This window comes from Brassica rapa, chromosome A09 (genome assembly GCF_000309985.2).
Source record: "Brassica rapa cultivar Chiifu-401-42 chromosome A09, CAAS_Brap_v3.01, whole genome shotgun sequence".
NCBI classification, from domain to species: domain Eukaryota; kingdom Viridiplantae; phylum Streptophyta; class Magnoliopsida; order Brassicales; family Brassicaceae; genus Brassica; species Brassica rapa.
The window spans coordinates 8704572-8719798 of NC_024803.2; the positions used below are offsets into that span (position 1 = coordinate 8704572).

At 37.7% G+C, this 15227-nt stretch overlaps 1 protein-coding gene and 2 pseudogenes across 1 annotated transcript; all 3 read left to right on the top strand.

Annotated features, from left to right (window-relative positions):
* Positions 1-1199: 1199 nt before the first annotated feature.
* Positions 1200-4187, top strand: LOC103838111 (disease resistance protein RML1A). Its single transcript, XM_033279430.1, has 4 exons — positions 1200-1730; positions 2172-3267; positions 3364-3660; positions 3747-4187. Exons 1-4 carry the CDS (start codon positions 1261-1263, stop codon positions 4155-4157), a joined length of 2274 nt encoding a protein of 757 aa, XP_033135321.1. The 5' UTR covers positions 1200-1260; the 3' UTR covers positions 4158-4187.
* A 7395-nt stretch (positions 4188-11582) lies between these two features.
* On the top strand, positions 11583-14770 carry LOC117128033 (annotated as a pseudogene).
* Positions 13902-14784, top strand: LOC117128036 (annotated as a pseudogene).
* Positions 14785-15227: the final 443 nt, after the last annotated feature.

Below are 15227 nucleotides of genomic sequence, written 5' to 3' on the forward strand. Positions count from 1 at the left end.
AACAATATTCACTTTCTTTTTTTTTTTGAAACACAACAATATTCACTTTCTAAAAGCACAAATCTGTGATACACCTTTTCTGAAACTCTTGCGGCCTGTCTTCTCTCAAGAAGATGATCCATGACATGCTTTGTAATTAGAAACACACCAAAACAGTTAAGCCCATGGAGACACACTTGTAAAACTAGACTCCTATCAATCAGTCTGGCTCATCGCCATTTTTTATTGCAAGAGAAAAGGAAATAAGAACCAAGAGAGGAGAGTGAGAGACGACCTAGACCATTTTCTTCAAGTTAGAAATGATCTGGTCGAGTGACTTAGGAGAGACGTAGAAAGGGCCTTCTTTGAGGTTTATGAATCCTGAAATCCAATATCGTCCTTGACAGCAACAGATATGAGATTCAAACTCATGACGATAAATCCATTTTGAACTGATTTATCAAATACCAGCAGCAGATTCCATCTCCAGACTCTAAACAGAGGTTTGTCTAACTAAATTTTATAGGATATACCTTAGAAGGAATTCTTCACAAGAAAAAGCAGAACAAACATTAAGGCAGCATGTCCAAAAAATCTCGTCCAATGGACCATCGGATAACATATCAGCAACCGTTTTAAAAGTTGACACAGCTGCACTCGCGTTTCCATAATAAGTTCAGCTGATGCAGCAATTTCATCAACTCCAAGACGCCCTTTGTGTATTGTTTGTGCAGCCTGCAGGCAAGATGCTGATTTTGCATTGTTGGGGGTTTCTCAGTGTTTGAAAATTTAATACTCTTGGTGAATCTGAAATTCGGAAACTGGTTGAGATCATAACCAATGGATATTCAAAGTCTCTGTTCCTTATCTTTATAATAACTTTTAATTGATCTCCTTGTAGTTATCTTGTGCTTCTTGCCATGTTATATATTTCGTTATCAACCGATAGAGCTGCGCTGCATCATCAACATTGTTGAGATCAGTAGACAAGTCTTAATAGATTTGTTTTGGCTCAGCCAGGATTATTATAATCTCTTACAGAATAAATTGCAACCGACAAAACTTTTCTTTCGGTCTTAATTGGTTGGTCATATTCAAAAGGAATGAAAGTGACATTTTTTCGTGAAATGTCCTTTTAGTATTAAAAATGTAGGAAAAGGCGAAGGAAAGTTCATCCTTCTTGCTAAAAGTGTACCACTCAACAGCGTACGCGTTTCCTCAATTTTCTCTACAATAAATAGTTTGACTCTATGATACTGAGCCACTCACAAATCCTCTTTCATGGCTTCTTCTTTTTCTTCTCTTCTCACCTGGAGATACCGCGTTTTCACGAGCTTCCACGGACCAGACGTGCGTAAGACATTTCTCAGTCATTTGCGCAAACAGTTCACCTTCAATGGGATTACGATGTTTGATGATCAAGGGATCGAGAGAGGTCAGGTTATTGCTCCTGCAATCACGCAAGCAATCAGACAATCGAGGATCTCGATCATCGTGCTTTCAAAGAACTATGCTTCTTCCAGCTGGTGTTTGGATGAGCTGTTGGAGATTTTGAAGTGCAAAGAAGATATGGGACAAATCGTGATGACGGTCTTCTACGGAGTAGATCCTTCTCATGTGCGGAAACAGACTGGAGATTTTGGGAAAGCTTTCAAAGAAACATGTGCTCGTAAAACAAAGGAGAAGGAGGAACGATGGAGTCAAGCTTTAGAGTATGTGGGCAACATAGAGGGAGAACACTTCCTAAACTGGTTTGTCTTTAATTAAATTTTTGTTTAATTTAGTTTGTCTTTTTACCCATCTCAGAATGTACACCCAATGGGTTATTTGATCCATTACAAATTCTTTTTTACTTAATTAGTGTTTATACATTTGTCTATTTCTTAATTTAATTTTCTGTGATTAAAAATTATCTTGTCATATAACAATATAATATATATATATAAATTTATAAGTATTTTCTAATAAAAATTTAACTATTTATTATGTATTCAAATGTAATCGATCTAACTTTTAACATGAGAACTCAAAAAATCACTTTGCAATAATACTATATATAGATATACGGATGAACATGAAGAAGAAATAAGGTGAACATAGTATATATAGCTTAAATGATTATACGAATGGTACTCTGTGATTTTTTTTGGCATGATAATTGATGGAAACAGTTTATTTTCCTCCGTTATTAGGGTCAATGAAGCAGATATGATTGAGAAAATTGCTACCGATGTTTCAAACAAACTGAATGCAACACCAGCTAAGGATTTTGATGGCATGGTGGGATTTGAAGCTCATCTAAGACAAATGGAGTCTTTGCTCGATTTAGATAATGATGGAGTTAAGATGGTAGCAATCACGGGACCTGCAGGGATTGGTAAGAGTACCATTGCCCGAGCGTTGCATAATTTATTGTCTAATAGGTTTCAGCTTTCTTGTTTTGTGGACAACCTTAGAGGAACCTATCCTATTGGTTTGGATGAGTATGGTTTGAAGTTTCATTTACAAGAAGAGTTGCTTTCAAAGACTTTGAACCAAAATAGATTGAGAATATGCCATTTAGGTGTGATAAAAGAAAGGCTACACGACCAGAGAGTGCTCATCATTTTTGATGATGTGAACAATATAAATCAACTGGAGGCGTTGGCTGGAGATATTTCTTGGTTTGGTCCTGGAAGTAGGGTTGTAGTCACCACAGAAAACAAAGATCTTCTACAGCAACATGGTATTAACAATACCTACCATGTGGAGTTTCCATCTAGAGGAGAAGCTCTTGAGATCCTCTGTAAATATGCTTTTAGACAAAGCTATCAACATGATCATTTTGAAGAGCTTGCACTAAAAGTAACTGAGCTTTGTGGTAATCTTCCATTGGGTCTACGTGTGGTGGGTTCATCTTTACGCGGGAAGAAGGTGGACGAATGGGAAGACGTGATGGACAGACTAGAAACTATTCTTGATCATCAAGATATCGAGCAAGTACTAAGAGTCGGTTATGAGAGTTTACATGAGAAAGAGCAATCTCTATTTCTCCACATTGCAGTCTTCTTCAACCGTAATGATGCTGATCTTGTGAAAGCCATGTTTGCTGACAACAACCCGGATATCAAACATGGGTTGAAAATTCTAGCAAACAAATCTCTTATATATTTATCTGAAGATGGGGAAATAGTGATGCACAAGTTACTACAACTTGTGGGTACAAAGGTCGTTAATAAAGAAAAACCTTGGAAACGTCGGATTTTAACAGACGCTCAAGTGATTTGTGATGTTCTTGAACGTGCCAAAGTAAGTCTTTTCTGTTCTATTTGTTATCCTTTTTCATTAATTTATACTTCAAACAATTAAGTGACTAACACTATATAATTGGAATAATTGGTTTAGGGTACTAGAGATGTGTCAGGCATATCATTTGATATATATGACATCCATGAAGTATTTATAAGCCCTAAAGCTTTTAAAAGGATGCCTAATCTACGATTCCTCAAAATATACACAAGTAAATATGATGGAAATGATATATTGCATATACCTGAGGAGATGGCGTTTCCGCGTTGTCTGAGGTTACTACATTGGGAGGCATGCCCTAGCAAGAGTCTTCCTCTTGGATTTTGCCTGGAAAATCTTGTGGAACTCCATATGCCACACAGCCACCTCGAAACGCTCTGGGAAGGAACACAGGTTAGTGTCAGTACTTGCTTTTGAAGACAAATATTTTCTCATCATGTCTTGATGTTCTTCCTTTTGTTGATTTGTTTTACATTCAGAGACTTACAAATCTGAAGAAGATGGATTTGTCTTGGTCATTTAATTTAAAGGAACTCCCGGATCTTTCAAATGCTGCCAGTCTCGAGAGACTGGAACTGTTTTGTTGCAAGAGTTTGGTAGAGATTCACTCCTCTATTGGAAATCTTCACAAAATTGATTTCTTGCAAATGAGTTACTGTACAAAGCTACAAGTTGTTCCGGCTCTACTCAATTTGGCACCTCATGCTTATGTCAGCATGGAGGGATGCTCACAGTTGAGGTACATTCCAGATACTTCCACGAATATCAGAGCAGTCGTAATTGCAGATACAATGATAAAAGAGTTGCCTAAATCAGTTAGGAATTGGTCTACCCTCGAGTATCTCACTATATACGGCCATAGGGAAAATATTGAGAAAATGTTGACATAAGCTTAAAGTTAACTTAGGTTATAAGTTATCCTAATGAGGTTAGGATTAAGAGAAAAGGAAATATGTGATTCCTAATGAGTTTAGGAAAATAAGATTTATATATAAGGAGATACCATGATGTGGTATAACAAAAGAGTTGTGAGAAAGCTTTAGTTTTGTGTAAGTTTCTAAAGCAATAAGAAGAAGAGTTTTGATATCATTCTAAGTGTTCGATTTCAATAATTGGTATCAGAGCTTTCTTTATTGGAATCGAAACAAGACGAACCTGTGATAAGAGAAGACGACAAACATGGGAGATTTAGCTGTAGTTGCTAAATCACCGAAGGAGGGCAGTCCTTCGATCAAGTGTCCAATGCTCAACACCACCAACTATACGGTGTGGAGCATGCGCATGAAAGTTTTGCTGAAAGTACATAAAGTCTGGGAGACTATAGAACCCGGAACAGATGATGGAGATAAGAGCGACATGGCACGAGCACTCCTGTTCCAGTCAATACCAGAAACCCTAATTATTCAAGTAGGTAATCTTGAAACTTCGAAAGAAGTATGGGAAGCAATAAAGACCAGACATGTGGGAGCAGACAGGGTCAGAGAAGCACGGCTACAAACTCTAATGGATGACTTCAATAGATTGAAGATGAAAGATACAGATACGATTGATGAGTTCTCAGGAAAGCTCTCCGAACTATCATCAAAGTCATCACAATTAGGAGAAGAAATTGAAGAACCTAAACTCGTGAAGAAGTTTCTAAGTAGTCTTCCAAGAAAGAAATATATCCATATCATCGCTGCACTCGAACAAGTACTCAATCTCAATACAACAACCTTCGAAGATATCGTTGGTAGGATGAAAGCTTATGAAGAGAGAATTCAAGAAGATGATACACAGGAAGATCAAGGAAAACTTATGTACGCTAATATGGAGTCTCAAAATCATCAAGAAAGTTATGGCAGAGGCAGAGGACAAGGAGGAAGGTATAATAACAGAGGAAGAGGACGAGGTCGTTACAATGGCCGTGGAAATTGGAGACAAGGAGGAGATTGGAGACAAGGAAGAGACATGTCTCGAGTAGTATGTTTTCGGTGCGACAAAACTGGACACTATGTATACGACTGTCCTGATCTAAAGCTTAAGCTCCAAGAAACACAAGAAACTGATAATGAAAGCACAAGGGAAGCAGAGGATTTGATGATGCATGAAGTTGTGTTCCTCAATGAGAAGAATATCGTGCCAAGCAAGTTTGAAACTCATTCGAGTTGTGCTAATGTTTGGTACCTAGACAACGGAGCAAGCAATCATATGACGGGAAATCGAGAATATTTCTGCAGGATTGATGAAAAAATTACAGGGCAAGTAAGGTTTGGCGATGATTCTCGAATAGAGATTAAGGGTAAAGGCTCAATTCTTTTCATCACAAAAGATGGTAAAAGAAAAATCTTGGCAGATGTATACTTCATACCGGATCTACAGAGTAATATTATCAGTCTTGGACAGGCCACAGAGTCCGGTTGCGACATCAGGATGCGAGATGATTACTTGACACTGTACGATAAAGACGGCAACTTGTTGGTGAAGACGATAAGATCGAAGAACCGGTTGTATAAGGTAACCATGGAAGTCGAAAGCATGAAGTGTCTACAACTAACTGAAATCAGTGAGTCAGCTACTTGGCACGCAAGGTTAGGACATGTCAGTATAGACACTATGAAGATGATGATAAGCAAAGAGATGATCACTGGCATACCAAACATATCAGTTGAGAAAGAGACTTGCACTTCTTGTCTTATGGGTAAACAAGCAAGAGCATCGTTTCCAAAGGCAACAACATACCGAGCTAGCCAAGTTCTAGAGCTCATTCATGCTGATCTTTGTGGACCAATATCTCCACCAACCGCAGGAAGAAACCGATATATCTTTGTGCTAATCGATGATCACACACGCTACATGTGGTCAATATTGTTAAAGGAGAAGAGTGAAGCTTTTGAAAGCTTCAAACGGTTCAAGAAAATTGTTGAAAAGGAATCAGGAGCTATGATCAAGACACTACGAACAGACAGAGGCGGAGAATTTACTTCTCAAGAGTTTCGAAGTTTTTGCGAAGATCACGGAATAAATAGACATCTCACAGCTCCATATTCTCCACAACAGAATGGAGTTGTTGAAAGACGAAACAGAACATTGATGGAGATGACTAGAAGCATCATGAAGCACGCAAAGTTACCAAACTATCTTTGGGGAGAGGCGGTAAGGCACTCAACGTATTTGATCAACAGAGTTGGAACTCGTACTCTCAAGACACAAACGCCATACGAGTGTTATAAGAAAAAGAAACCGTACGTAGGACATCTACGTGTATTTGGGTGTGTTTGTTATGCAAAGAGTGAAGCGCCTCACCTCAAGAAGCTAGACGACAGGTCAAGAGAATTGGTACATCTCGGAACAGAACCAGGCACAAAAGCCTATCGGCTATATGATCCAAACACTCGAAGGATGGTTGTGAGTAGAGATGTCATTTTTACAGAAGATAAAACGTGGATTTGGAATGTGAAAAGAAGTGAGACCCTCGGAGAAGATGAAGATATTTCTTGGCCTGATCTTGGTGTAGGAAGAGAAGTCACAAACGAGAACAAAGACAATAATATCGACTCAGAAGATGTGGAAGAAGAAGACGATAGTAGCGAAACAGAGGAACCTGAAACAGAGTCACAGCCATTAAGAAGATCCACTCGACAGAGTATAAGGCCTAGTTATCTTGATGATTACGTTCTAGTGGCTGAGATAAATGAAACCGAGAGGATTCTTCTGTTGCTCAACGAGGAGCCATGGGACTGGAACGAAGCAAAGCATGAAAAGGTCTGGCGAGAGGCGTGTGAAGATGAGATCACATCAATCAAGAAGAACAAAACGTGGACACTCGTTGATCTTCCTTTGGGATGCAAGGCAATAGGGCTGAAGTGGGTTTTTAAGATAAAAAAGAATGCAGATGGAAGTATCAAGAAGTTCAAAGCTAGGCTCGTAGCAAAAGGATATGTTCAACGTCATGGCATAGATTTTGAAGAAGTTTTTGCTCCTGTGGCAAGAATAGAAACAGTAAGAGTTATCATTGCATTAGCTGCATCTAATGGCTGGGAGATTCATCATCTCGATGTGAAGACGGCTTTTCTTCACGGAGATTTAAGTGAAGAAGTTTATGTGACACAACCTGATGGTTTTAAGGTGAAAGGTAGTGAAGAGAAAGTATACCGACTACACAAGGCATTATATGGTCTGAAACAAGCACCTAGGGCTTGGAACATCAAGCTTAAGTCGATTCTCAAGGAGTTGAATTTCTCCAAATGTTCTAAAGAACCATCATTGTTCAAGAAAGAAACGAGAGAGAGCCTTCTGTTGGTCGCAGTCTATGTTGATGACCTTTTGGTCACGGGATCGAATCTTGAGGTGATACAAGAGTTTAAACTAGAGATGGCAACCAAATTTGAGATGAGTGATCTTGGAAAACTTACTTACTATCTTGGGATTGAAGTAATTCAGTCCAAAGAAGGTATAGTACTAAAGCAGGAGAGGTATGCGACCAGGATACTAGAGGAAGCGGGGATGGACAAATGCAACGCAGTTCACTTACCGATGGATCCCGGCCTCAAGCTTTCGAAGGCATCAGAAGAGGAAGGGATAAGCGAAACAGAATTTAGGAGAAATATTGGATGCCTTCGATACTTGATTCACACAAGACCTGATCTTGCCTATTGCGTTGGTGTGCTTAGCCGGTATATGCATGAGCCTAAGATATCACATGGAGCAGCATTAAAACAAGTCCTAAGGTATCTAAAAGGAAGCTGCTCACACGGATTGCTCTTTAGGCGTGATGATAAAAGCGGGCTTGTAGGTTTTTGTGATAGCAGCTACAACGTTGATCCGGATGATGGGAGGAGCACATCAGGGCATATATTCTATCTTAACATGTGTCCAGTATCATGGAGTTCAACAAAGCAAGAGATCGTAGCTCTATCATCATGTGAAGCTGAATTTATGGCTGCAACAGAGGCGGCAAAGCAGGCTATATGGTTACAAGAGCTACTAGGTGAGATTACAAGTGATGAAACCGCAAAGACAGTACTTCGTATAGACAACAAATCAGCTATTGCTTTGACTAAAAACCCGGTGTTTCATGGAAGAAGCAAGCACATACACAAGAGGTTTCATTTTATAAGAGAGTGTGTTGAAGATGGTTTGATTGACGTAGAGCATGTAGCTGGCAAAGAGCAAAAGGCTGACATTCTCACTAAAGCACTTGGGAAGATCAAGTTCAAGGAGATGAGAAGTTTCATTGGAGTTCAAGATGTTTCAAAAGAGGTTTTTAAGCTTAAGGGGGAGATTGTTGACATAAGCTTAAAGTTAACTTAGGTTATAAGTTATCCTAATGAGGTTAGGATTAAGAGAAAAGGAAATATGTGATTCCTAATGAGTTTAGGAAAATAAGATTTATATATAAGGAGATACCATGATGTGGTATAACAAAAGAGTTGTGAGAAAGCTTTAGTTTTGTGTAAGTTTCTAAAGCAATAAGAAGAAGAGTTTTGATATCATTCTAAGTGTTCGATTTCAATAGAAAATTCCAGATTGCATCAAAGAATTGCATGGGCTAGTATCGCTTTGGGTATATGGATGTTCAAAACTTGCATCAATTCCAGAGCTCCCCGCCTCAATCAAAAGATTAATAGCTGAATACTGTGAATCATTGAAGACAGTATCTCTGCCTTTTGACTCTGAATTCATCTGCAATATCAACAACTGCTTCAACTTGGGCCGAGATTCAAGGACAGTAATAAAGAAATCATTAGGGGCATGCCTACCTGGAAGTTCTATACCTGCAGAGTTTAATCACAAGGCTGTAGGAAACTCCTTGACTATCCGGTCAGATTTCAGAGAATTTAGGTTTTGCGCTGTGGTTTTCCCTAAACAGAAGATTATAGAAAGTTATCCTGAGTTGTTCTGTCGCATTCGTGTAAACAAGGGGTGCCCCACTGACCATAATATGTATATGCATCTCCGTAGTATCCTAGTGGAACATCTATGTTTTTCTTATGCTGATTTGGTTGAGGTACATGGATGGCTCGAACAGGAGAATGAGATAATGTTTGAGTTCATCACATGCCAGGACCTCGACATTATTGAATGTGGTGTCCAGATCATGACAGAGGAAAGCGAGAGAAGAAGAAGGATTGAGTTTGATGACGCCAGCAAAGCTTCTCAAGACAGTGAACTTACGGACCGACTAATCTGCTACCCGAAACAGAAAAACAATAGCTAAGCCGAGAAACGTACAGATTGTTGGAACTCCGATCCTGTGAGAAGCACTGCAAGCTTGTTTCGGGGAAGAAGATAACATTAATCTTTTCAAATGTATTTTTTATCGTCTCATATGTGTATCTTTAACTGTCATATATACACAATCTCTATTTAGTGAGGCAAAAACACTAATATTCAAGATCTGCAGCATCTTCTTGTTACACTCAAACAGAGAATAGATTGAATAAAAACGAATGTACTGGTCCGTGAATAGAACAACATCTTATGTTTTTATGTAATTCATATGTATTGTTCTCGAAATCAAACAAGAGAGGATAACGACCTAAATTGTAACGTTTTGACCTTGAGGTATTTACAGACAAAACTCAGAACATTGTACTCCTTATTAGAGCTAGATTCATACATCCAACCTGATCCACATCGATCCTGCACATTTTGAGATTGAAGTGTTAAAAGCCATCATCTCGAATGGGCGTATTATAGACAATTTTTTACCTTGAAAATTGGAAGGAATTCTAATATATAAGATAGATGAACCAAACAATTTATCACCAATTGGTTTTTACGTTGGAAGTTCATCTAAATTAACATGACTCTAGGCAGATCATACATAGATCAAGAACAACACTCTTTTGTGCCAGGTTTAAACCTGGTGAGAGAAGAGTTTTATATGGTGCAACCTAATAATATGTAGTAAAAAAGATTCAGCTCTCTTAGCTAGCATAATTTTGTGAGAGACGACCTTGACAATTTTCGCTAAGGCATCAAGTAACTCCACCCTAATGAATCATCTTCCTCCAGAGAGGGAGATCCAAAAATTTCGTAGCAATCTTCCGCTAAGGAGAGCTATGAGTTTGATATTGAGGACGTGTTTGAAGAATTAAACAGTGATGTTGTAACCTGGGAATAAGGAGGACGGGTTCGAAGGGAAGATGAAATATTTAGATTGTTGAAAGTTGATCATCCTTTGCTTCGATGTCTCTCTCATACTCCGAACCTCTCTCATGGTTTGTAAATTGTAATTTTAAGGTATTGATGGAAAATGTAACTTTACCATTTTGTAAAAGAAGAATTTGACTTTGTAGTTTTTATGAAAAATGCTATTTTACAATTTTAAGAGAAAATTGTAGTTTTACATTTTAAGAGAAAATGTGATTAGATTTTCGCAGAAGATATAAAGAGTGATTGGTAAGTGTTGAGGTTTTTATTTTTTAGCTTTAAAATAATAGGTGTAGATTTATTTGCTGTCAATATTTATGATGTAGTTTTGTAAGCGGTATCTTTTTAAAAGAAAAGAAACCATGATTGGTTGACATGTATGACTCTAAACTAAATTTTAGCTTTCTAGAGCATATACAGCCAGAACCATTTATTTCCATAATAATATGTGGTAATGGTGGAAATGCAATTTTGTAGCTTTGATAAAAATATAATTTTTTTTAATAATATGATCAGGAATACTGCACTACTGGAATTTCCGGTCCGAAAAATCAGATGTCGTGGCAAGGAAGAAAAATAAAGTAATGGTTAGATGTTGGCTGGAAGGAGCATTCACAAATGAAGATTGGCATACACTTTTTTCATGTTCTTACACAGAATATTTAGGGATAGTGGAATTAGATCATCGGCGAGTAGTGGCTTATCTTGAGAATAAAATACCAAAACGACGGAGAATTTTGGTTTGACAAAAGATGGATAGGACATGATGTTTTGTTGGAATCAATTGGGAGAGGTTGGGGTGAATCGTTAGCGGAAAACTCAGAGGATTTTGTATAAAAATTATTAACTGTCACCATGAGATCGCTAAATGGCGAAAGAATAATCCACCATATGGAAAGGTGAGGATTAGTGAGCTTCAAAAAGCACTGAAAAAGTACAAAAATGATAATAATAGAATCCATGAAGACATTCCGGAAGTGTGTAGGAAATTACAAGAAACATATAAGGACGAGGAAAATTTTTGGCAACAGAAGAGTAGTAATATGTAGTATACCTGAGGACATGGAATTTCCACCTCGTTTAAGGTTACTACATTGGGATGCATACCCAAGCAAGAGTCTTCCTCCTAAATTCTATCCAGAACATCTTGTGGAACTCAATATGCAAGAAAGCCAGCTCGAAAAGCTCTAGGAAGGAACTCCGGTTAGTTTCTATCTATTTACTTTGAGAATGTTTCTACCAAAACGTTTCTCAACTGTTATGTTTTTCTTTTTCCGCATTCAGCGATTAACAAATCTGAAGAAGATGGAGCTGATGGAATCGTGGCATTTGAAGGAACTCCCAGATCTTTCAAACGCTACAAAACTCGAGAGATTGGATCTGGCTTGGTGCCAGAGTTTGGTAGAGATTCCATTTTCTTTCTCGAATCTTCACAAACTAAAGGTGCTGGCCATGTTTGCTTGCTCTAAGCTGCAAGTGTTACCAAGCAGCATGAATTTAGCATCTCTTAAAGTTGTCAACATGGCTGGATGCTCAAGTTTCCAGATTTTTCTACAAACATCTCATCACTCAAACTATCAAACACCTTGGTTGAACAAGTGCCTGCATCCATTCAGCATTGGACTCGTCTTCGGTTTCTTGACCTAAGCTACAATGGGAAGCTCAAGACCTTAAAGAATGTCCCCGAAGGCGTATCTCATCTAAACCTAAGCTACAGCGGGATCAAGAATGTTCCGGATTGCATCAAAGCGCTTCACGGTCTTCAACATCTTAATCTTTCTGGCTGCAGAAAACTCGCAACGTTGCCTGAGCTCCCTCCTCAGCTCATGTTCCTATCCGCAAACGACTGTGAGTCGCTGGAGAGTGTTTCTAGTCACTTTCACACTCCAAATGCGCAGCTTAACTTCACCAACTGCTTCGAACTGGGTCAACAAGCACGAAGAGCGATTATCCAACAATCGTTTCTTAACGGGTAGGCTCTGTTACCAGGGAGAGAAGTACCAGCAGAGTTCGATCACCGAGCCAGAGGAAGTTCCTTAACTCTTCCTTATCCTGCTTCCTCTAGATTCAAGATTTGCCTCGTGATTGCACCAAACCATCAATTCAGAGATTATAGAGTCTCGCAGCTATTGTGTAGTCGCATTGGTAAATGCGAGTTACACCTCTCCTCCATTGACGAGGCTATCAAAGTTTATCGTATCCCAAGATTTCGAACAGAGCATCTGTTTATCTTTCACTCTGATTGTATTGAACAAGACAAAAGCATTAGCGAGACAGTGTTTGAATTTAGCAGCAAACTCCACGACTTTGAGATTGTCGAGTGTGGTGTTCAGAACTTAACCGACGAAATGGAAAGGAGCTGAGCGTTTGAAAACGACTCTGAGAACAGTGAACGTAACAGATGGACAAAACTGTTTGGATCTCTCCAAACTTATGAGTTACGACGATTGAAGCAAGGTAATTAATGACTGTGGCCGCTTACGTGAGCTAAAACACCATGGCTCTTCACACTAAAAGCCTTGATATTGGATTACAAATCTTTTTTTTTTACTTTGAAAAGATATAAGGAAAATAAATTCAATTTTTCCATGTCTTTCAATTCGATTCTATTTTTATTTTTTTATATATCTAGTGTATTAGTATCTTTTTACCTATTAAATGAAACATTTTGGTTATTTTCGTCTTTGTGATCTATTTTTGTAACTAAAACTTGAAAATGATCTATTTATGAGAATTACCCAAAATAAATTCAATTTTCCCATGTCTTTCAATTCGGTTCGATTTTATGTTATTCGGATAACCATGTGTTGTTGCTCTAAACCAACCACTCACGATCTATGAGCGTAAATGGCGTTGCCACCTCTTACCATGAGCAAGTTGACACGATACAAAACAAGTAGGAAGGTTCCTTGATTAAGTAATTGTCAACATGGTATTAATGCATTTCATATTTTCAAGTGAGATCTTACACCATGGATTATTTTTTTGGTCAACTGTGTTAGCTGACCGTGAACATATTAATGTATACAATCTGATCTCTAAACAAATCCCCTATATATCAAAGGAGAAGCATTTTTGAAGGCTTTCCTTAATTATCTCTTAGTTGTTTTTTCAAGGATGCATGAGAAGACTCCATTCTTTTTTTTGCTTATGTGTCGCGCTCACATCAATTCTCACAAAATCATTTAATGTGAAACCATTAAATGTTTCCTTTTTTGATGATTTTTTTTGCAAACTCTTTTTCCATGTCCTTGAGCAGTCGACGTTTTCTAATTTTTGTCAGACCGACTACAGAGTCCTTGAGCAGTCGACTTTCCATGTCCTTGATACAAGGCGCATCAATGGGTATCAGAAGCAGAGAAGAAGACGATATGAGGGTGATCGACGTTCTTTACTAAGGTTATAAAGAAAGAGATTTTGTAAAGCAGGCGCATCGACGATCTTCTATTTCAGAAAGAGAAAACATCAAAGAATCCCCATCGAAAAGAAAAAAAAGAGAAGAAATGGAAGGCTTGATTCCATTTTTGTACAAAGCCATGGTCATGTATAAAAGAGAAGGAAGCTTTTCGTCAGTTTTTCTCAGCGATCATCATTCTCATCAACTTCCGGTTACTACAGGAGACTTCCTGGCGACTCCTCCGGTATATTTCGAACGTCAGTCCTCAGGCGATTTGGGACCGACCGTCTTGGATTGCTTAAAACGACGCCTTCTTCACCATCTCGCTTGCCCACTAAGAACATCAGGAAACGTACGTAAAGAGTGTTCTTGAAAATACTATTTACATAAAGAGATACGAATCTTTCTTGACGTGTCCTCTTATCCTAAGGTATATTTCTTATGAGTAACTACCCAAGGACTTAATAGAGTGATTTTATATTATGATCTTGATTTTTAATTTGATATTATTAGGGACGGTCAATACGTTCTACCCAGATTTTCTAATTGTTCTGAAGACTCAGAGGTAATATATTTATTGTCTATTATAAATTTTGTTTCAAGTTGTAGACCTTTTATTATCTACAAAACAATTCGTGTGTTTCAGGGTTCTGTTCTGATAGCTGGTAGTTATGTGCATGGCTCTAAGTCTAATCTGAAGACAACTGCTAAACGTGAAGGATCTCATATCGAAAGTTTAGAGGCAGCTATCTACAGGGGCACTGTTAACGAACATCGACATTCGGATTCGATTAAGAAAGTGAAGACTGAAAATAGTGGCTGAAGAATTATTAGAAACCTGTCTACAATGAAGATATGCTTTTCTCTTTTATTGTTATAAGTATTTTAATTGTTTTAATCTTCGTATTATGCTTGGTTTTTGGGTTCTGTTTAACAATTTTGGAAGTCTGAAGTGTTTTATTTTTTAACCTTTTTACGTACTCTAAGCATATGTTGGTCGTTTCTAATATAAACCCTCTTATCATATTTTGTCTGATCGGGTCGATTTTATACTAATTTACAGATCCTCTATAAACTTTTATATGACATAATTGGTTGAAGTTATCTAATATATTTGGGCAATATAAAATACTTTAAAAAGAATCATTATTTATGTAAAGTTTATTTTCCATGGATATAGTCTATAGCTTTGTAAATATGAATATATCTCTTATTATAAAATATCCTATACAAATTGACAAGTACAATAAAAAGAAGAGATCAAATATATTTTGTCCTTTTTAAAATCGAATATAATATTATTGTACGTGCATTTAAACTATTAATAATATTATCCCCTATTATAAACTAAAATATTCTTAACTTTGGGAAGTGTCTAAAATTATTGTATCAATTATACAAGATTTACGCAATATGTCAAGAGAAT